Consider the following 23,368-nt stretch of genomic DNA (forward strand, 5'->3'; position numbering starts at 1 on the left):
CTGGAGGGAAATTTCCATCTCCTGAAATCTAGATAAAAGTATTAAAGCTAATGAGACTTGTGCCATGGGATGGGTGTGGGGTCGGGTAGAGACACTTCCCATTAAAAGAAGAAATGATGAGGATTAAAGTATCCCAAGGAAAAAACAGAAAAACTCACAAATCTTAGAGGAATATAAATACTAGAAAAATACAGATGGTTTAGATTAGATAACAGTAAAAATATAAATTGCTTATTGCATGCTTTATTACCAAAGACAATTGTGAGTATTTCTCAGATGAAGTCTAATAGACATAATAATAGAGGTGGGTGGCGGGAATCAGTGGCACTCAACCACTGAACAACATCCCCAGCCCTATTTTATTTTTTGTATTTTATTTAGAAACAGAGTCTCACTGAGTTGATTAACACATAACTTTTGCTGAGGTTGGCTTTGTACTCGCAATCCTCCTGCCTCAGCCTCAAGCCGCTGGGATTACAGGCGTGCGCCACCACACCCGGGTAATAAAATATCTTTGATTAAAAATTTATTCTACTTAGACTTTTTAAAAAGTTTATGTAGTAATGATTTCTTATAACTTAATTAGAAAATAATATTCATATGGATTCATTAAATTGTTGTTTTAATATCTACTTAGAAAATGCATGCTAATTTTATCTCCAGAATTTAGATTCACAGAGTATAAGTAGAAATACACATACAGATTAGCATTCAAATAGATCAGTCAATTGAATACTGTCTACTTCTAGTGCAATGTTCCAGTTGTAATATGAATGGAGTAGAATTTGGTAGAAATGTCAATGAAAGCTAAAGAAATTCAGTTATTAAAATATTTTTAGTTTTAGATTCTCACTATTTTTTTTTTGTTTTTTAGAGTTGTTTGGTTTTTTTCACCTCCTTTAATATATCCTTAATTAAATGTTAATAATTCTAGAATATTTATTGTATGCCAGGCAGTGTTATGTATTTAACTCATTTGGTCCCTACAAACCTTGTGAAATGAGTTCTAGAGTCATTCTTGTTTTTATAAATAGGGACTCCAAAGCGTACGGAAAATAAAAAACCCACCCAAGAGAGACACAAATAACCCCCAAAATGGAATTTTAGCTTTTGCACCCCTGCAGTCAAGAGCAGCCTTCTTAGCTGAGGCTTTTTCAAGTAAAGACACTCAGTTACACAATGGGACTGATCAATATCAAACATAACAACAGAATATGAAGTAGGTCATCCTGATATTGCCTTGTAACTATTTTTATTACCCCTTAATAAAATCATGGATCTTTTTAAACACTTGAGTAAATTACTTCAAACATACCCCAAATTGCTGAAGAGGCTGTGGTTACTGAGCCACAAGGACAGACGCTGAACACCAGTTTGTGTTGTTCCTTTCAGCCATGGTGACCACTCACGGTTTATGGTTGAAACCTGTTATCGTTTTCTGAACTTCAACTGATTTTTCTTTCATCTTGAATGTTTTATACAGAGCTAAAAATAACTTCCAACTCACAAAGACTTCTCTCTCATATAAATCAGTTTGCTAAGTGGGAGGGATGGGAAGATTTGAAGGTGAAATCAACGGAAACCGTGGAAATGACCAAAATACGAACAGTTTAGAGGCCAGAACAGGTACTGACTCCTGACTAAAGGAAATTGAATTCTAAATAGATAGCATTGCAACAAGTGAACTAACTACTTACTATTCAATACAATACAATTCTAGCACAACAAAAGATTCCTACCATTTCTTGTAATTTTATATGCAGTATATGCAAGGAGACTCACTGAGGAATTGCTTCAGACAAAAGAGTGTCACTTTATTTGATTGTGTTAGCTCTGGAAATATTGCATGAAAAATGATTTTTTTAAAAAAATTATATGTTATGGCTCTTCTATAATTGATTTCTCTCGATGATTCAGTCTTTAGCATGGTAAACAGAACTATTCTCACACATTTCTTTCTTTTCCAGGCACTTTTAAGTGTTCATTAATGCTTCATAATTTTTGTCAAGGCCAAAATAGTAATTAAATATTATTTCAGCCCACTTTGCCTGCAGATATCCTTTTAACAATATTCAATTTCAGTTCTTAATGATAGGACAAAGCTGACTCTAGAGAAGCAAAAATCATTGGGGTCAGTTTGTTTTCAGAACTTAAGAGAAAAGCATCCCTCTCATAATGGGAATATTGAAAATTTTGAGCATTTTAGCCATTGACAAAATCATGCCGTGCTACCTGGATTCCTTGTAAGATCAGGAAATCTGAACTGGAAATCAGCCCTCTGCCTCCTCTATCCATCCCTGCTCCACACGGTCCCGAGCCAGAAACTGCAAGAAAGTCCCCCTTCTGTCCCCCTTTCCACATACAATCAACTCATAAGCCCTGTCCTTTGTTCCTTTAAATTACTTTCTGAATCTACTGCATCTTCTTTTCCCCATTTCAAGTCACTCTTCATGGTCTATCACCTGGACTGTAGTAAGAGTCTGTTAACAGCTCTCCAGCTTCCAAATTGCCCCCTTCTAATTCACCCTAAAATATCTTTCTTAAATCAAAGTATCATCATGCCCCTTCACATCTTAACCCTTCACTGGATTGCCGGAACCATGGGTTGGGCCAAACATGTCATCAGTGCATTAGAGTCCAAGTGTTCCCAAATGCAAATTTCTCCCTCCTTTCTGTGCTCCACCAGGCTACACCCTTAATACCTAGCTGTCAAGTGCTTGGACTCAAGTAGCTTAGCAGAGGGAACCCAGGTACCTGCTATCCTTTCTGAAGCATCCTCATCACCCCATGTCCTTCCTTTGTCTACCCTCTAAGTTGAACTCCATCCTCAGAAAGGAGTTCAGATATTTTCTCCTCACACATCCTCCTCTGATGTAATCCAGCCTCAGCTTACCCACATCTTAGCACAGTCTGTACTGTGATTATACTAGTACAGGTTTGTCTTCCTAACTATAGAGCTCAACAAGCACACCCTGTACTCAGTGCCTGGCACATAATAGGTACTCAGGGTTTGTAGAATTGAATTGCAATCACAGGATGTCTACCTCTTTGATAATTAAAAATTAAAGTTCTTAAACTACTTCAGGAGAAGGCTTACTATTCTGTGTCTCCTACTTGAAAGTTTACAATAATTACTCAAACACATTTTTTAAATTCTCTAGCAGATATCTAGGTATAATATGGACTAGAGGGACATGCCACTTTCACAGCTGGACATACTGACTATATTCACCTAACTAGCAGTGAAACAATGGAATTCTACCAGTATAATTCTGGAGGCCTCTTCTGTCTCATGATTTCACCAAAGCATCTTATCCTCAAAGGCAAGGGAATTTTTATTCTTAATCCCCAACAGAACAGCCATCAACAAATGAATTAGTTATATGAGATGTTGAAAATGACCCTCACTAAATACATTGAATATTAATGTTAACAGTCAAAGCATAAACCTCATATAGGACTAATTGTGTATACCATAGATTTGACTGTGCTACATGTCTTAAACATTTGAGCAAATACTAAGCATCTACTGTGGACCAGTTACAAGCCCTGAGAATATAAAAATTAAAAAAAAAAGAAAGAAAAAGACGAGTCATGGAGTTTATATTGTGGAGAAAATTAATAACTAGTGTAATTAATGTCAGGTGCAGCGGTACACACCAGTAATCCCAGCTGTTCAGGAGGCTGAGGCAGGAGAGCTGAAAGTTCAAGGTCAGCCTAAATAGTTTAGCAAGACACTGAAATAAAATAAAAAGGGATGGGGAGAGAATTCAGTGATAGAGGAATTACTTAGCGTCAATGAGGCCCTGGTTTCAATCCCCAATACTGAAAAAAGGAGTGTAGATTAAATGAGATAATAAAAACTACACAGAGAAAATAAAGGAAAGGAAGGTGACAGGTTGGAATGTAGGCAGAGAAAGAGGACCAGAAAATGACAGAGAATGTGACACTTGAACAGTAACTGAAGGAAGGAAGATAGCAAACAGGCCTCTGGGGAAGGATTGTTTCCTCCAGGGACATGAGCAGATTCAAAATCCTCAAAGAAGGAAGTGAAGCTAGTCAATCTTTAAAAAACAAATACCAAATGATCCCTTTGATATAAGGGGAGTAAACAAGGACAGGGTAGGGACAAAGAGCTTGAGAAGAAGATTTACATTAAACAGGGATGAGAGGTGGGAGGGAAAGGGAGTGAGAGGGAAATCGCATGGAAATGGAAGGCGATCCTCAGGGTTATACAAAATGATATATAAGAGGAAAGGAGGGGTAAGACAAGATAATATAAATGGAAGAAATGATTTACAGTAGAAGGGGTAGAGAGAGAAAAGGGGAGGGGAGGGGAGGGGAGGGAGGATAGTAGAGAATAGGACTGACAGCAGAATACATCAGACACTAGAAAGGCAATATGTCAATCAATGGAAGGGTAACTGATGTGATACAGCAATCTGTATACGGGGTAAAGTTGGGAGTTCATAACCCACTTGAATCAAACTGTGAAATATGATGTATTAAGAACTATGTAATGTTTTGAACGACCAACAATAAAAAAATAATAATAATAAAAAAAAAGAAGGAAAGCACCCCTGATATTGATAAGGATGAGCAAACGGGCCAGCACACTAAAAGATAATAGAGTGTGAAGGAGGTGAACTCAGGGAAGCCAGGGGTCCTAGAGGTGCAGAGTTTTGGGGCTCAGGAGTTGTAATGACTTTGACTTTGACACTAAATGTGCCAAGAAGTCGTTGGAGGATTTGAGATGTGGTGTATGTAGCATGCTGTGACTTGGGGTTTATGGGTTAGCCTCATTGTGCTGAGGATAAGGCAGAAAGTTCTTGCAACGATCCAGTGGAGTAATGGTTGTGAGTCAAACTGAGAAGGAGATGGTGATGAGGGTATAAGAAATGATCAGATTCCTGAATGGGCAAAGAGGGAGGAAGAAAGGAGTGAATGCTAAGTCTGAGGATTTTATGTCTGAGTAACTGGAGACTGGAGGTGGCCTCAAATGAGATGGCTGCCCGGTGGGGGCGGAGCAGGTTTGGAAAGGCTACTTGGGAGGTCACTATTAGACAACCAAGTAGAGTCACAAGAAGGCAGTGGATATATGAGTCTAGAGTTCAGGGGTGGAATCTGGACTGGAGATAAATTTAGGAGTCATGTGCATGAGTCTGAATGAGCTCACTAAGAAAGTGCATAGGGAGAAAAAAGCGAAAATAGAAGTCCAAGGACTTAGCCACAGGGGCACACACACTAGCCCAGGGGAGCTGGGGGTTGGGAATGAAATAAGGTAGAACAGAAGCCAGGAAAGTGCAAAGAAGTCAGGTGAAGAGGAGGGAGGGAGGAATCAGGGGTCAAGTGCAGGAATCAAGTGCTGCTGTTGAGTAAAGCGCAAGGAGCACCAAGTTCTCAGCAGGGTACTTAGCACCTTTGGGGAGTTTTGGAGACGGAGTCATGGACACGTGGTGGGAGTAAACACAGATCCGAATGGGTGCAGTGATGAAGAGGGTGAGAATTGAGCACAAAATGAAAACGACTCTTCTAGAGAGTCTTGTAACACAAGCAGAGAAATGTGTGGGTAAATAGAAGCAAAAAATGGGCAGGAAGGATTTTGTCTTGACAAAAAAAAAAAAAAAAAAACAGCAAGTCAGGATGCTTATGAAAATTATTCTGAATTGAGGCAAAATTGAACGATTTAGAAGAAAGGAAATTGCTGGGACTTGTCCTTGAATAGGAGCCTGAGAATGGAACACAGAGGTGACATACAGGATCCCAGAGAGCTCTCCTAGTGCTGAGGGAGAGGGTGCAGAATAGGGATGGGTAGGCAGAAGATGGGGGCTTTGGAAGATCTCAACTGATTGTCAGTTTTCTCGGTTACATATTCGTGTTGGTCATCAGCTGAAAGTGAGGATCGAGGGGGAGGTAGTGTTTAAGGAGAGAGGACAAAGTGTGAAACATTTGTCTAGGAGAATGGGAAAGTGAGCAGATGATGAAAATATAGTATGACTTTTTGGCAGAATCCAAAGCCCACTTGTGTTCTGTTTTCATGAATTTTGGATGAGTGCATCCAATATGGCTGTTTCTAGCCATGTTCCACTTCAAGGATTCAGAGGTGGTAGAGGGGAATAGTGACCAGTGAGTTCCCAGAAGTAAGAGAAGAAGCATGAGTGAGCTGAGGGTATAATGTAAAGATTATTTATAAAATTAGACATTGAATTTATGCTTAGGGAAGAAGGAATAGATAGCTAAAGGAGAGTAAGAAATGAAATTGGCAAGTAAAGTAGTTTTTAAGTTTTGGTGAAGGATTGTTGAGCAAGAGATCCTAAGGAAAGTGAGCAGGAAAGACAGAAAATATTAAAAGGCATGTTTGAAATTGAATTTTCAGAGAGCTCGTAATTAACGGTAAGGACAAGAGCCAAACCAATATGTCTCAACCTTTAATGGGTATATAAATCAACCAAAATTCTTCTTAGGGAGCACATTTTTTTGTATCAGTAAGTCTAGGTGGGCAGAGTCTGAGTTCTGCATTTCTGTCAAGCTCCCCGGGTGACTCTGATACTGTTAGTCCAGGGATCTCAGTTTGAAAGGCAATAATCTAGCAGTAAATTACCACCCCCTGGGGAAATTTAAAAATACTGACTCTAGACCTCTTCCAATCAGAGAATCAGAATTTCTATGGGTCAGAAGTTTCTCTGGATTGAGTTTAGAACTCACACATTACAAATACTCTCTAAGTGTTTCTGTCATAAAGCCAGGGTTGAAAACCTCTGACCTAGAATGTGTGATCTTCATAGCCAAGATTGTTCTGGGAGAAAGGGACATGAAACTGAAGGGCCACGACATGAAAAGTGTTATCTTTGAGGCTGTTAAAGTAATCAGAAATTTTGTTGGATGGAGTGACTATAAGCCCAGAAGTCTGTAGATGACTATAGGAAAAAACATAGAAATTAGGTGATATCTGAAGGTATTGTCGCTGGCTCTTGGGTTCTGTGCTCCCTACTGGAAGAATCAGGCAGAGGTTACAGTGTAACAAGACTGTTGGGGGAGGGGTTCTGCATGAATGAGAAGGGAGAAGACACTGACGGCAGAGTCCCGGGCAGGTACAAGCAAAGGACAAAAATATGTAGCTTTTATGGGCATTTATGGGGCAGGTAGGAACCCAGTTTTGTGATGTCATCACATGTAGAGGTGGGGGTTTGGTTGTGCATGTATCTTCTTCTTAGGCTAATTCATGAGTCCCCTGTATCATTACCCTCTTAAATCTCCACCTAGAGCTGTATAGTTTACTATGCTAATAAGGTAAAGGTGACCTTGAGTTTCTTTAGTGACTATTCTTCACATGAATTTGTCTCTCACCACCTGGAGCTGCTCCTTATCATCTGAGAAAATTCCTAACGTTATTTTAGAACCAGGCAGACTGTTGTTCTGTCTCAGGGGCCTTGACATGGTGATTTTGCTTTGTCTGGCTCCAGCTTCTTGGCATTTCTGCTGACTACATAATCTCAGAGGGCTGAGCTGACTTCTCAGCCTCCTGTCTCCTGGCTTGTTCATAGCCCTGAAGACAAGCTCACTTTTTAACTCCTAATTTTCCTAGATGGCTACTAATAACATAAGACTGAGAGCAAGGCTGCCTGTCTCATCCTGCCTTGAGAGACTTTAATCCCTTAATCCTAAAAAGTTCTGCTTTTCATCATGAGATTCAGAGCAAAAAAGAATGGACTGAAATAGACAGTGTAGAACAAGGACACTTACCTGATTGCCAGGCTCAGGTTAGTTGGACTTTGGAAATCAAACATCTACCACTTGAGAGGACTCCAAAAGAAATATCCAAAATGAGCTGGGCTTAAGTAGGAAAAATGTGAAGTAAATAATCTAAAATGAGGTTGAAACTTGGGAGGTTTTGCTGCCGGATATCAAGCCAGCATGGAAAGGTTTCAAGATTTGGAGCAATGGAGATGTGTAGCACAACCAGGGATCATGGTGCAGGAGGTGAGAGATGACCTGCAGCCCTGAACTGAGCCTCCCCTGGAGGTGATGTTCTCAAAGCAGAGGACTATGGCACAGTTGGTGGTACAGCACTGCAGGGAACTGAGGGAACTTGCCAGAAGCTGGGGAAGAACCCTTAGCTCTCCCTTTATTCTTATAGCTATTTCCTAGCTTTAGAACCCTCTGTTTCTTCCAATGAAGGTATGTAAGCCAACCAAATATGGAAAAGATAAAAGCAGAGCTTCTGAATTAAAGAGGTCATTATAGAGGAGAACAGTGCCCTGCACAGGACCCTGAAGCCTCCACAGCATTGCAGGGGATAGGGGACTTTTAGGGGTTCCAGAGGCTCAGGACAAAATCACTGATCCAAAATTGGTGAGAAACAACCAAGTAAAATGTATGATATGCATTATGTATGATAACATAAAGATCATATACCCAGCAAGTACGTATGTTTCTTTAAATCTTTTGTCAACCATGCAAATTGAACTCTTTCTTCCATGTAATAAACCCATCCAATAAACAAGTATGCAATATCCCTTGAGATTTCTTTTTTGTCAGTTGTGATTAGGATAACTTAACTGTTGTTAAACTGATGTCAATTTACATAGAGAAGCCAGAGTTTTGGACAACCATGACTTAGCTAAGTTCTCCAGAAGAAAACCAAGAGCCAAACATTTAACTGCAAGTAGATTTTTAAGGAAGTACTCCCAGTAGAGCTCATGAAATGAGCAGAGCAAGTGGGAGATAAAAGGCGAAGATGTCTAGGGTAAATTCAGTCAAGGTCTCACGGTCACAACATTTAGACTGACCAAACTCTGAAGAGTTTCAACTCAGTTCTGACCCAGTTGGACAGTAGGCATATTTCTGCCCCCATTGGTCAATGGTTAGCAGAAAACCTGTGGGGAGAAGTTGTGCCTGAGAGTTCATGTGTCTGAGGGATATCCCTCATAGAACAGGAGATATGGATCTTGGAGAAATAAGCATATTAACACAAAAAGTAGGGATCCAAGACCAATGGAAATGGAACCCAAGAATGCTTCTATAAATAGAAAGCTTTCTTTAGGATAGTAGCAGAGATAACCCAGTTAAAGACTAGATTCAAAATATATGAATGTCTACTTTCAACTATCTTCAAAGAGATTTCAGACAGGATCCATTTTGCTACTTTTTCCTGTGTATTTTCATCAAGATCATAATATTGTACTTGGACCAAACTCTGAGAAAATCCACCCAGGTCCAGGGAGTATGAGTATGCATATCGGATATATCCAAGCATGCTCCTAGCTGAGTATATTCTATATTTGAAAACAAAACACACACTTTAAAATCTCCTATTTTTTATGAATTTCATTCTCTTTCTCACTACCATTAGAACAAATGTCAAGAGTGTTTAACTATTCCAAAATTTACATTATTACAAATAGTTGCTCTAATCTGCATCCCCATCCCTCTCTATATTTCAGGATTGTGATTGGCTTTTGTTTTCCCCTTTAAAATGTTGGCCCCTCTTGTAAGGATTAGAGGAGCATTATTTGAGACTCCCTGCATTAGACATAACTTCAAACTGTGCTGTGTCAAGCCCACTGACAGATTTAGAGATTAATTTTTAGACCTCTTCCAGTGCCAGAGAAGCTCTTTAAGATTTTGAAAATGGCAACAATATTGACTCCCTACCACTAAAGGTTGCTTGTATCCACATCCACTCTAATGCAAAAGGAAACTTTAAGTGTGGTAAATATCAAGATTTTTTTTGCTTTATGGAAAAACCTGTGCATCGCTTAAAAAGCCAGAATATGATATAGTTTACCCTCAGGAAGGACAGCCTGTACAGGTTTATTTCCCTCCTTTTATTCAGCAAGGATAACATCACTGCTGCTAAATTGATATCATTTGCATAGAAAAACAATAGTTCAATAGTTCTGTACAGTTATGTCTTAGGTCAGGTTCCCCAAAATCAAACCATGAGTGAAAGATTTGAATAGTACAGGTAGAAAAAGAGAAATCAGAGTATGACTTATGAGCTATTTTGATTATATTGAGGATTGGTAGAAAAATCTTTTTTTTCCCAAATATTTTGGCTTAGATACATCACTAAATATGTGTTTTTGCTACATTTTAAAGTCTGAGCATTTTCAGGGAAATTTAATCCATATGTTGCAGTGAGACTACACGTAAATCATCCAAATGTTATTTTGTTAGAGCTACATAATGTCAAAAATGCCTTTTTTATAGTCCTTATATTCTTTTCTGAAAAGCAGCAGGTAAGTTTGCCAAGAGTAAACAAATCAAATAGCAAAAGGTTTGAGTTCAGTTGGAAATGCTTAGCCTATTATTTTTGATTGGGTTCTGAACTTGGCAGTGCACATTCCAGGTTCCTGCCTGCAGGGCAAAGTGAAAACAATTTGAACACTGTATTTCCCAATTGGTTCATTGACATTTGAGAATAATGTAGTACAGACAGAATCAGCATGTTTGGCAGGTGAGTGATACTTAACATGACCTCAGAAAGTTACTTCCCCCTGGTTTGCAGAAGTTCATAGCATGGAACAATGTTGTACATATAAATACAAATGGAGATAGGCAGCCATCAAGGGATCCACACTGGGGATTTATCTGTTTGGATTTTTTTTGTTGTTGTTTTTGTGTTTGTTTGTCTGTTTGCATCTTTAGGTGGAATGGTTGAAAAATGAAGACATAATTGATCCTGTTGAAGATCGAAACTTTTATATCACAATCGATCACAACCTAATCATAAAGCAGGCCCGCCTCTCAGATACTGCAAACTATACCTGTGTCGCCAAAAACATTGTTGCCAAGAGGAAAAGCACAACTGCTACTGTCATAGTCTATGGTGAGTGTCATATTTGGGTGTTCTCAACCTAGCTCATGTCAAACTGCAGTTTCTCATTGTTATTTTAGAGTCTCGAGTCAAGGACACTTCTCAGTCCCTATTGCCATTCAGTCCTGTCTCCCATAGCTGCTTCTCTGATCCTCTTAAGAAAAACTAGGCTTAGCCTTTGCTAGTCCTTTGTCAGTCAGTTCATAGACAAGTAAAGGATGTCTATGAGGTCACACTGCTTCCCTGAGCTTTCACCTGTCCATGACCAAGGTCTGGATTGAGTCTAGAGGTGGAGGTGTTTAACCAGCCCACTGTGATGCATCTGTGGTCCTAGGCTCAGCCCCGGTGATTGTGAAACCTCAAGGAAACTGGAGCTAACCTCTCTCCCAAACACCACAGAACAACTTGATATCCATAGAACTTGCTTTGCTCCCTCCAAAGAGGCACAGAGCTAAAGGCAGCCACGATCGAGTGACACTCATTCTCACGACTTGGCAAAGTCTCACATGAGGACGTTTTCAGGAAGCTTTTCCCCCACTCTAATCCAGCTCATCTCTAAACCTATCATTTCTCCTCAAGTACCAACCAATTTCACACTACATTTTAATGTGGCATATCTGCTTTTATCTCCATGTGCAGTTTAGCTCTCAGTTGTCTTCTAGTCATTTCTCAAGTGGTTTTAACTCCCCAGCTAAGCTTTTAGCTTTTTTTTTTGTAGACCGTGAGACTGGGATGTGTATTTACATATTTCTCACCACGTTAGACTGACAATAAGTCTTCATAGCATTGTGGATTTATTGTCCCAGAGAAAATTACACATCCCAGGGAAATATTTTGAGGTGGTACTCCCTCTTGCATGACATGCCCAGGTCTCAGCACTACTCAGAGCATAACAAAGATTGCATCCCTGCCTCCATGGGAAATGATATTCAGGGGACTTGGTGTCTGAGGGACTGAAAGAGGGACAGTCACTGGCACATATATGGTTCATGGTACTTACTGCAGGTAGTGCTCAAGTAGTTAAGAATATAGCACCTCAAGATATGCCATTCTGGATTATTAACCCTTTTTTGAATTAAAGACATTTGAAAAACAGCAGGCACAGAAAGATCACTCCAATCTTCCTTCTTTTTCTTAAAATCAGGAAATTAAATTCTCATATGAAAGGTGTTTTCCATATCCTACAAGGGAAATAACATTCTTACCATTAAGGATAGGAATTGGAGACTGAGATAAGTCTATACTGATTTATTAAAATAACACTAAATCCTTTAACCTCACCACATAATTTTGTTACCTTTTCAAAACTTAACACTCTTTGTCCAATTCAGCCTACAATATTTAATTCTAATGCCATTTTAGGGTATTCATTTCTTTATGAAATTTCCTATATATTGTATTAAATAAATTTATATGCTTTCCTCCTGTTTTATCTCTTATTTAGTTTAATCAGGTCCAGATGAAAAAACAAACCTAGAAATATTGAGATTAAAATTTTGCCTCTCCTGCCATCCCAGTGGATGTGTAGTTATGATGTAAGGAGTTATGAGAACAGAAACATTATGATGTTCCAAAGGCTGAATGTAGTGATGCTTTAAAACTGTCACTTTAATTACAGGACAGATGCATACAATTTTTTTAATCCTCTGATTACTCTGAGGTTTAATTTCCTTGTCCAGATAAGGACTATGTTGAATCGTAAGCAGTTGTGTTTCTTAAATCACAATAAAATGTTTCCTAGTTTTTATCTTTGTCTAAGCTGCCTGAAAGACTTGATTAACAACATTTGAAATGCAAAGTAGAAATGGGGTCCAATCACTGCATGTACCAATCATAAATAACTAATGAAGGCAGACTATATATAGATGTATTATATAGATATTTAACACACATGCAAATCTCTTCCTATGCATACATCCTTTCAATATCTATAAATGTAATGATTACATTGTCTTAGGAAGGAACAAACATTAGTAACTTAAGCATTTTGAGATGAGGTCAGAACTAAGGTCAGGAATCATGTATTCTAGGACTAGATCCTCTACTAACTGTCCTTTTTAAACCAAGATTCTCTAAGCCCTTGTCTCCTTTTCTGTAATATGAAGGATAGAGCCTTGGATTTGCAAAGATGTTTCTGTCTCTAAAAGTTTCTGATTATTTATTTCTCATTAAAATTTGAGTAGAGTAGTACATGTATCCTACAGCCCTAAACAATAGCTTGACAATAGGCTAGTAAGCCTTTTATACAGACAATTCCATGGCATGGGAAATGTTGCTAAGTTAAGCAGGTTCAATTGCTCATTAGAACACTTATCCTTTTCATGGCTTCATGAAATAGATTGTTCAAGGCTCATAGGCTGGGATCTCTAGAAGGCCATAGAAAAACATACATCCAACCAGTATTTCTTATTTTGAGTCTGCTCTCTCTATTTTTTATTAGTGCAATTTTTAGATTACGAATATATAGCTAGTAGAAGAAATTCAAAAAACATAGAAAATGTCAAAGAGTAAAAATACTTATAATACTGTCATCTTATTATACACAGAGACTCTTTTGTTAAAAAAAATTATATATATATATTTTTTACCACTGATATTTCCTATGCATGTATTGGATTTTAAAATAAGGGATATACTGTATTATCTTTACTTAAAACATAACATCACAATATTTATATACTTTAATATATGAATAGCCTTCTTCAGCATCATTTTTAATGGCTGCCCAGGAGTCTCATCACACAAGCTAATATAGTATAGTTTATGTTACCACTTTCTGTTTTTGAACATTACAAGTGTTTTAATTTTTAATTTTATATATTAAAAAAGCTCTGCTGTGAAAGAAAAAAAAACTTTTGTTTGTAAACAAATTCATGCTTATTCCCAATTGGATAGGTTTCTAGCAAATAAGAAGTTGAACAAATGATACACATATATGGTTTGTATTACTTCAATGGCTAACACACTTCTTTATTATCAGAAGACAAATGTATATACTAGTTGTACCATATTTGAACTACAGCAAATAATTTTTCTTAGAAATTGCTTTGGCATAGTAATTATGTGAACTCACATTATCAAAATACTCATAAACTATAAATATTCTCTAGGAGGAGATCTCTGAAGGTGAATAGTCTCTGGAGTGTTAGGGTGTAGGTTTTTCTCTGAAGGTGAATAGTCTCTGGATTGTTAGGGTGTAGGTTTTTCTCTGAAGGTGAATAGTCTCTGGAGTGTTAGGGTGTAGGTTTTATAATCATACATGTACTGACAGCTCCATCAAACACCATAATTAGGTTTCCTACACAAAAGAGGTGTCCATTTCAATTATGTCAACTAATTGCCAATTCACTCAAATTGCTGGTCAATTTAAAACTCCAACACTATGAGATTTTATTTTTTAACAAAGTTTACTTTTTTAATTTGTGAAAATAAAATTTCTTAAGAGCTTATAAAGTTTGCAAATGCTAAAGAAAAATAACCAATCATCTGTTTGTTCCTTTTCTTTCAAAAGGCTAAGTGATTTCTGTTTTAGTCCCCATGCTACAAATCCACTTGTGGCATCGCATAAACATGTAAACATTTATTATTTGAGATAAACTATCAAAAGTAATTTTGGGAGCTCAACTAGGTAAGGGGACAGATTTTACTTTTAGAGAATATTAGCCAAGGAAAACTGAGCACATTATAATTTATTTTTCTGTATAAGTAAATTACGGTAAATAATTTTGTGTATCCCTTTGTTTAGATTCTTCAATTATGCAATAAAACTTTGAAATTTTAGAATTTTTTCAATGGTCACTTGGAAGATGACTTTCTATTTGTGTGTTGTATGTGGTTTGTGTGTCTGTGTGTACATAACACATTTAATCCATTTTTTACTGTTGCCTCTTTTCAGTTAACGGTGGCTGGTCCACCTGGACAGAGTGGTCTGTGTGTAATAGCCGCTGTGGACGAGGGTATCAGAAACGCACAAGGACCTGCACCAACCCAGCACCACTCAATGGTGGGGCCTTCTGTGAGGGGCAGAGCGTGCAGAAAATAGCCTGTACCACACTGTGCCCAGGTAAACAAACAAGCCCTTTTATTCCAATTGTCTCCACCATTCTAGAAAGAGTTTTAGAAATGAATACAAAGGCCTTACTTTTGAACTAAATCTGTGATAAACATTGTTTAAATCTATTCAGTATTCATTATTTATATTGCTGAGAAATCAAGTACTTTCCTCAAAAAGAATAACTTTGCTATCTCAACATATAAAATAGTAGAAAACAGGAAATGAAACATGTGAACGTAATCTCTTTATATCAATGAAACTGCTAAAGCCAAGATTGTAGGCTCTGAAATTCAAGGAATTTAAAGAGCATTGAAAAACCACACATTTTAAGAACAACAACCCTTGATCTTCAGAAAACCATGGAAATGAATTGAAATTGAAGTTTAGAAAATATATTTTATTGAAATGTTTTTCTTTTCTGCGCAAGGTGTCAGTTTTAGGGCAAAGGCAAATAAAATATTTGGAATGAATTAAAAGGAATCAAGGCTTTGTGACTTATAAGTTAATGGATTTTGAAAATACAATGCAGTCAGCTCTTTATTATCTGTACATATTGGTCATCTGTCTTGTGAGTTATTTTCAGTGGTACCTGAAGCAAAATTGCATCCCTCTGCCTGTTAGCATTTTAATACTATTTCATATTGCTAATACACATAGGTAAACTGAAGTTACTATTTGCCAAAACCAAAATATATTAAAATGCCTCATTATACAATGTATCCCAAAGTTAAGCTACAATTATTTTGAAATAATCGATAAATTTAATATTTTCATTGGGGTAGTTATTTTGTTAACAATTTTATTATTTAGATACATAACCTCCTTACTTCTCTTTACTTTACCTAATTTTGTTTTGTCCATACTTAATAGAACATTTGTCAAAAATGGGATGGAGAAATAAACAGGAGTGAAAAATAAAATCTACATGTTACATTCTCATGCATCGATTTCCAACTATCAAAATAGTTTTCCACACTGAAACCTTTGAGAGCTTTTATTTATGGAACAAATTTTGACACTCAGCTAGACTTAGAATTTCAAATTTTATCTTGCACTCTCCTATATTTTATCTAGGTGCTGACTCTCGCAATTAAAAATGCACAGATCAATTTGAGTTAAAATAGAAGTGTGTGTGGCGTGGTGTGTGTGTGTGTGTGTGTGTGTGTGTGTGTGTGTGTGTGTTTCGGTACACCAGGATGTTCTAGGTCAAAGCAAGTGTTTTTGCTTCAGATGGTTGGGAGTTACTTTTGTAGCCAACTCTGTATGGTAGAAATAATAATGCTATCCTCATTTTTTTCCTGCAAGTGTGTTTATATCTTTATGCACAGTATGTATATTTACATAGTTATTAGACCATGGAATCATATAGATGTCCCAAACTATGTAAACTATTAACATTTTCATAACTTTTTATCAATATCCAGATTTTAGAGGTCTATGTGTTCAGTAAATAATGTTTGATAGTATTATACATGGAAACCTAGCTAATTATAATTAACATGTGTTTCACTAAAAAGTCAAACATTTTAAAACTTGTAGTACAATATTTTTAACATATTTCTGTGAAAAAAACTAAAAGATTCATTTTAAAGTAAGCCAGTTAAATTTATTATGTATTTTTTTTGAATTGGGACTTAAGTAGAATGTTTTTAAAAGAGATATCTTAGTTCATTATCATTGAAATTTATCACAAGTCAGCCACCAAAATTAGGAAGGAAGTGAGCCAATTCTAAATAATGCAATCATGGCAAAAATTAGAAACTTAGCTAAATATTATTTTTAAAATAAATATAAATGGATCCCAGTGGCTTAGCAGGCTGAGGCAGGAGGATCACTAGTTCAAAGCCAGCCTCAGCAAAAGCGACTTGCTAAGCAACTCAGTGAGAACATGTGTCTGAAATGCAATACTCTACCAGACCAAAAAAAGGATACATCATCAAATAATGGAATCATCAAATAATAGCCTTTTAAAGAAGGCATTGGCAGAAGATTTCAGCTAAATCATGCAGTCTGAATTTTTTAAAAAAGGGAAAAATTAAAAGTATATAAGATATAGATGGAGGTGAACTGATTATTTGGATGGATGGATGGATGGATGGATGGATGGATGGATGGATGGATGGATGGATAAATGGACAGATGGAGTGACAGAGCAAGAATGAGAGATGAATAAATGAATGAATGGATTTCTTCCCTACTGTAACAATCTTTTTTTCCAACTTGCACGTAAGTTTGCTTTCATTGTTCACATGTTACTGTGAATGAGAGAAATTTGGATCCAAAAAGAGAACCCTAATTCTCCATACAAAATACAGAAGCTTCCCCCAGTAGAAAAAAAAAAAAAAAGGTGGCACTACAGCATGCATTTACACTGTTCCTGGTGGCAACTTTGGTTTCTATGTGCCCCAGTGGTCCTTTCTTGGCTCCTCAGTGAGAAAACAGTCATATGACATTCAAAACTATTCACAGAACTCAGACTGTGTACAGTACATCAGATAAACTTTCTGGTGCTTGAAATTAATGTAATACTTCTCAGTGGGGCGTTTTCCTCCATTTTGTGTTTTGTTATGTTATACTCAAACTCTGCCCCCTCGGCCCTTTGAGTACCTGCTTCTCCCTCTGACCTGATGCTGGTTTTCTTATGGCAGTGGATGGCAGATGGACCTCATGGAGCAAGTGGTCTACTTGTGGGACTGAATGTACCCACTGGCGCAGGAGGGAGTGCACAGCACCAGCCCCTAAGAATGGGGGCAAGGACTGCGACGGCCTGGTCTTGCAATCGAAGAACTGCACCGATGGGCTTTGCATGCAGAGTAAGTGGATTTGAGCAAAGTACAGACGCTAAAGGGCCTGGGATTAAACCATTTAGACATCTTTGAAGGAAATATTAGAAATTAAGAACTCTTGGAACAACAATAAAAAATGCAATAAGGTAGCAATATCCTAGTTCTCTCTTAAAATTGGAAAAAGCTAATCTCCTAGGAACCAGAATGAATAATAACTATGTCTAGTGAACAAATGACACGCAGCATTGCTTTCCATGAGCAAGGAGTGAGTTAGTCATTTCCGTGCAGGGGCTGTCATTCTTTCCACACCAAGGAACCATGACTCAGTTTTATTAGCATGCACAAAAGGGCACCCTAAACTCCTCATAGAATCAAGACATGACTTCCAAAAAGTGAGCAATTTATTCATAACCCATGCACCAAACCAATGTCTATGAAGTGTAAAATATATAAGGATTGTGAACGTTTCTGCAGGTAGATTTACCAATTCATAATAACTGTTTAGTAAGGACATCTCACAATTTCTTAAAGTATTGAGGTTGTGTGAGAAATTATAATGTGGGTATGATTTAATATATTTAAAAGACATATGTTAATAAAACGAATTTTAAAAATGAATGCATAAGAGTGGCACAGTGGGTAATATAAACTTCATAACCTCCATTTTCATGTCTTTGTTTCTTAGATGTTTTTTGTCTTTAGATTTTCTTAATGACATGGTAATTTGATTTCCATTCTTATAAACTCTTATCCCTTTACTGAGAGCCCTTAGCTGTTCACAGTTTACCATCTTTTTTGTGACCATGAATGAAGGTGCTAAGAATTGTACTGAAATTGCACCTGTTCAGATGATTGGATCAAAGTGTTGCATTTGGATCTGAACTAATGGTGGCCAAATGTTGACATTTCTTATAATGCATTACAGATTGCTTGCAGAATTCAAGCAATCAAATGTATTTGTGTAGAGCAATTTGTATTTATTATTTAGGAAAAGTATTTTGTTTTCGCCACACATATGAAATTCTGTTTACCTTTCAGAATCTATACACTCAAGGAACTTTAAAAGGAAATCTCACTTAAAATGCAAATAAATAATTATGCTGCTCACACAGTAAAAATTCAATCGGCCTCTATTTTTATGTTCCCCACACATTGCATTCTTTGAGAACAGGCTGCTGAGTGCAGCATATAGCCTCTGATTATGATTGGGGCCTGCGACTGTGTTTCTTGCTAAGTTTGTATCAGAAATGCTAGAATGAGAAGAATACAGCTGTTTTACCAACCATTTATCCAGAGATACAGGGTTCCTCCCCTATGCTGGAGTTTAAATTGAGAAATAAAATAACAACATAATATGCACCAGTTATTTTCTTTAACAATTTTATGATGTGGGATTCCTCCTTTACTATAGAACAAACTGTTTTATGTAGTTGAAAAGTAGCAATATTTAGAGTTTTTCTGTTTCCCTCTTACACATTTTTTTCCTTTATCAATTTAATATTTCAACCTTGAATGCTTTAATATCTATTATTTCTACTATCCATATTTAATAATCCTCACAACAACCTATTTAACAAGGATTGCAATGCCACAAGTTGGAATACTGGATCATTTCTCAGTTATACAAAATGAGTCTTTCTAAATTATGAAAAAGAACAAAAGTACAAAAAAAAACAGGCAGAAAATTTCAATTACCAATTAGAAATTATCATTTAATGTTTTACTTTTGGAGAATTAGTGTCTTAATGTAGTAATAAATAGTTCACCAGCAATACTGCAGTAAATCTCAAAATAAAGCTAACCTAGTTACAATTGAACCAGGTATAAAATATAATCTCTGAATCTACTCAAGTATATATGCATATAATTCTGACGTAAATGTAGGTATACTGTTGGATAAGAGTAATTCATAGTTCATGGTGGATATGAGAGGGACTAAGTTGGTCAAACACAAATATGAAATCATCAAACTAAGGCTCTCATGACATGGAACTCTTTAACATCTAAATCATTCCTTATTCACATTCACAGAATTTTTTCTTGTGACTGGATATTTGCCAATAATTATTGTCTGGAGTTTGTGTGTAAATAGGGAAAAGAAATGAGACTACAAGAGGGGTTTGGGGTTTGTTTATTTGTTTTGTTTAATTTTTATCAAGTCTTTTGTTAGACTGAAACATTTTGATGTTTGGATTAAAATCGTTCAGTTAAAAAGCTATTTCCTTGGGCAGCTCTGATTTGCTATCATAGCACTCCTACTAAGTCAATAAACCCTTTCATCTACCCTCTTATATCTACTGTTGTCCAACAGAGAATTGTAGTCTATTCTACTATTGATTTCCTCAGTGATAAAAACCACAGAGATATTGCTGTGCTGTGTAATTACAGTATTTTACAGTGAAAGCTATAGTTTCTGTTTACCAATAAGCTTGGTGTCTCTGGCCAAAGTCTTTCAAAGAAATAATATTACTTAGAAACTTACTTTGGAAAACAAAAGACTTTTTTAACAATGAAACTACATGGTTTACAAGAGGGGTTGGGGTTTATAGTAGGAAACAGAATGAAAGTAGAAAAAACAGGCAGAAAATTTTCATTACCAATTAGGAATTATCATTTAAAATTTTACTTTTGGAGAATTAGGGTCTTAATGTATTACAGCAATACTGCAATAGAGCTCAAAATAAAGCTATCCTAGTTACCATTGAGCCAGGTATAAAATACAATCTCTGAATCTTCTCAATATATATATATATATATACTGCAATAGAGCTCAAAATAAAGCTATCCTAGTTACCATTGAGCCAGGTATAAAATACAATCTCTGAAGCTACTCAATATATATATATATATATACTGCAATAGAGCTCAAAATAAAGCTATCCTAGTTACCATTGAGCCAGGTATAAAATACAATCTCTGAATCTACTCAATATATATATATATATATATATATATATATATATATATATGTAAAATTCTGATATAAATGTAGGTATACCGTTGGATAAGAGTAATCATAGTTTATAGTGGATGTGAGTGGGACTAAGTTACCTTGATATGGGTGGTAGTGTGTAGCAATTTTTTTAAAAAGCTAAATTGGTAATACAATGTGAAATATAGAGGAAATGTGGTTGTCAATGTTTATTATTTTGTTAAAAGCAGCAAATTCAGACACACTTCTTCCTTAACCACTTACCTTAATACAAATAACTTTGGTTCAAAATAGAGGAAATATTGGATAAAACACATACATAGAAAGGGAGGGAGGGAAATCCTCAAGTTCTAGAAATGCAGTTGCAATTCAAAGGGAGAGGCAAGTGTGGGCCAGCAGGATAGCCAACAGGAGCAGTAGACATGGGAGCAGGTAGGTCTCAAGGCCAGGAGTTAGGGGTTTAGTTTGGGCAGAGAGGCAGAAGCCCTGGCCTTGTGAAAGCAAAGATCTGAGACTTGAAAACAAGAACCTTGAATAAAACTGAATTCATAAATAGCTGCCTCACCATGAGAAATGACTGAGATATTTTCACCCACCAGCCCAAGGAAACCACAGGAAAATTCATGGTAGGTCAGAGGATAACAAAGTCTTCACTTAAATAAAACCTATAGTAAAACCACATTAGTACACCCAGCTCTGGCATGCCCTGGTGTGGATATAGTACAGGCAGCAAAAACAAAAGATGTATAATTAACGTGTTGAGTAAAACTTCTGGGGCACTAGCAGAACAAACAGCAAGCCACTCATCTGGGTCCCTTGTACAATCGAAGTGCATTGGTCTATGACAAAAATAGCTCGCCCCTGAAAATAAACTTATAATACTAAGTTTCAAATCATCCAAGAAAACAGTTCACTGTAAAGGAGAGTCTGAAATATACAGTTAGCATTTTAAGAACATACTCATACAGCAATCTGATCAAGACCCTATACAAAGTAAAAATGAAAAGACAGACTATGTTTTAAATGTAATATAAATACAGTGATAGAAGAAAATATTGTTAAAAGAACAGACACATTTGAGGGAAAATCAAATGAAAGTCTAGAAATTAAGCATGATGACAAATCTAAAATGTAATGGCAGGCTAAAAATCAGACATAGCTATAGATAAAGCTGAAGGGAAAATTAGTTAACTGGAATGTAGATCTCAGGAAATTTCCTACAATACAGGGAAGAAAGACAAAAAAAAATATGATTATGTGAAAGAACTGTTAAGACCCATTGTAGGACAGAATAAGAAGTTGACGGGGCTGTAGCTCAGTAGTAGAGCTCCTGCCTCACACATTTGAGTTACTGGCTTTGATCCTCAGCACCACATAAAAATAAATAAATAAAGATGTTGTGTCCATCTACAACTAAAAAAATATATTTTTAAAAAGTTGCACATTTATTACACAAGAGAACAACACTTAAAAGATTTTCAAACAATTGTGTAAGAGAGTACCCACTACCCTCATTGAGTAAACTGCCAAAAATAAGAACTCTTTAAAATGCTTGCAACTATGCACACATGCATGGAAAGGTCTCAACTGAGAATTTTCCAGTTTTCACATACTATTCAGGAAAACAATAGTAATGTTATTTGCACTAAATTTTATTGATTCAAATGTTCCAGTTAAAATGTTAAGACAAATGTAAAAGTTGAATGGATAAATTAAAAATAAAAATTTTAAGGGCTGAAAAGGAGCAAAAATAAAGAAAGAAAGAAGAAAACACATAGTGAATGCCAACAATAAATAAGATGCTAAAAATAAATCTACATATATTGGGGACCAGAGTATAGATGAATTAAACTCACCTATAAAGGAAATTAAAAATTATAGAGAAAAATCAAATTTTATACTGATTATGTATGGTATACTTAAATCATAATTACAAAGAAAGGTTAAAGTTAGGAAATAGAACCTAACAGTATTTATCTTTAAATTTTCAGTTAATGGCCTTAACCATCTATTTGGACTTTCTTTGTTCAATTCTATTTTATGTTGTGACTAAATAACACACATAAGATATTGTTCTTGCTCATTGTTCTAACTCATAGGATTATTTTCTCTTAGAAGTTATAGTTTTTAGAATGTTTAATTTTCAACTGAATAACAAAAATTATCAAAATTGTTTGCTAGCCTATTGATGTCATGTAAGACATCTTGAAGCCCATGTATTTCCTCAAATAACAATAATTGAAATTTTTCATCAACATTCTTGAAAATAACTTAGAGTATTATTTAGTATTTTAAGTACATAACAATGGAAATGTTGACATGTGTAGTTAGATGGAAACTCCTATACTTCACTAATAGGAATACAACTTTTATAATTATTTGTGGAAGCAATTATTCACAATGTAAATCAAGAGCTTTAAAATTGGTAAATGGTACCCTTTGACCCAGTAATCCTACTTCAATGACTACACTTTAAAGCCATTAATATAATTGCTAAATACCTAAAAACATACATTTCAAATATTTCTATAGTATTTGTTTTCTATTATTATAAAAATTTAAACCCAAAGTCCAATGTTAAGGTAATGGTTGAGTGTACTCCTATAAAATAGAACATTTACACTGCCACTAAAATATTGATATTTCACATAGAAAAGCAGAATATGGATATATACGTATTTCTGTCATAACTTCATAGAAGTATGCTTTTTGGAAAAAGATCAATAAAATTTATGCATTTTCTGGGCTTATGAGAGTGCATGTAATGTTTTCTACAT

General features: G+C 36.0%; 1 protein-coding gene across 2 annotated transcripts in view; it reads left to right on the forward strand.

The window, feature by feature from the left end:
• Unc5c (unc-5 netrin receptor C) overlaps window positions 1–23,368 on the forward strand; it is a 349,998-nt gene that overhangs the window by 262,169 nt on the left and 64,461 nt on the right. For both annotated transcript variants that reach the window (XM_005337567.4, XM_005337568.4), the window contains exons 5-7: window positions 10,651–10,831; window positions 14,715–14,882; window positions 17,522–17,686. In XM_005337567.4, the coding sequence (XP_005337624.1) occupies window positions 10,651–10,831; window positions 14,715–14,882; window positions 17,522–17,686 (514 nt within the window). The remainder of the gene's footprint in view (window positions 1–10,650; window positions 10,832–14,714; window positions 14,883–17,521; window positions 17,687–23,368) is intronic.

This window comes from Ictidomys tridecemlineatus, chromosome 9 (genome assembly GCF_052094955.1).
Source record: "Ictidomys tridecemlineatus isolate mIctTri1 chromosome 9, mIctTri1.hap1, whole genome shotgun sequence".
NCBI lineage: Eukaryota > Metazoa > Chordata > Mammalia > Rodentia > Sciuridae > Ictidomys > Ictidomys tridecemlineatus.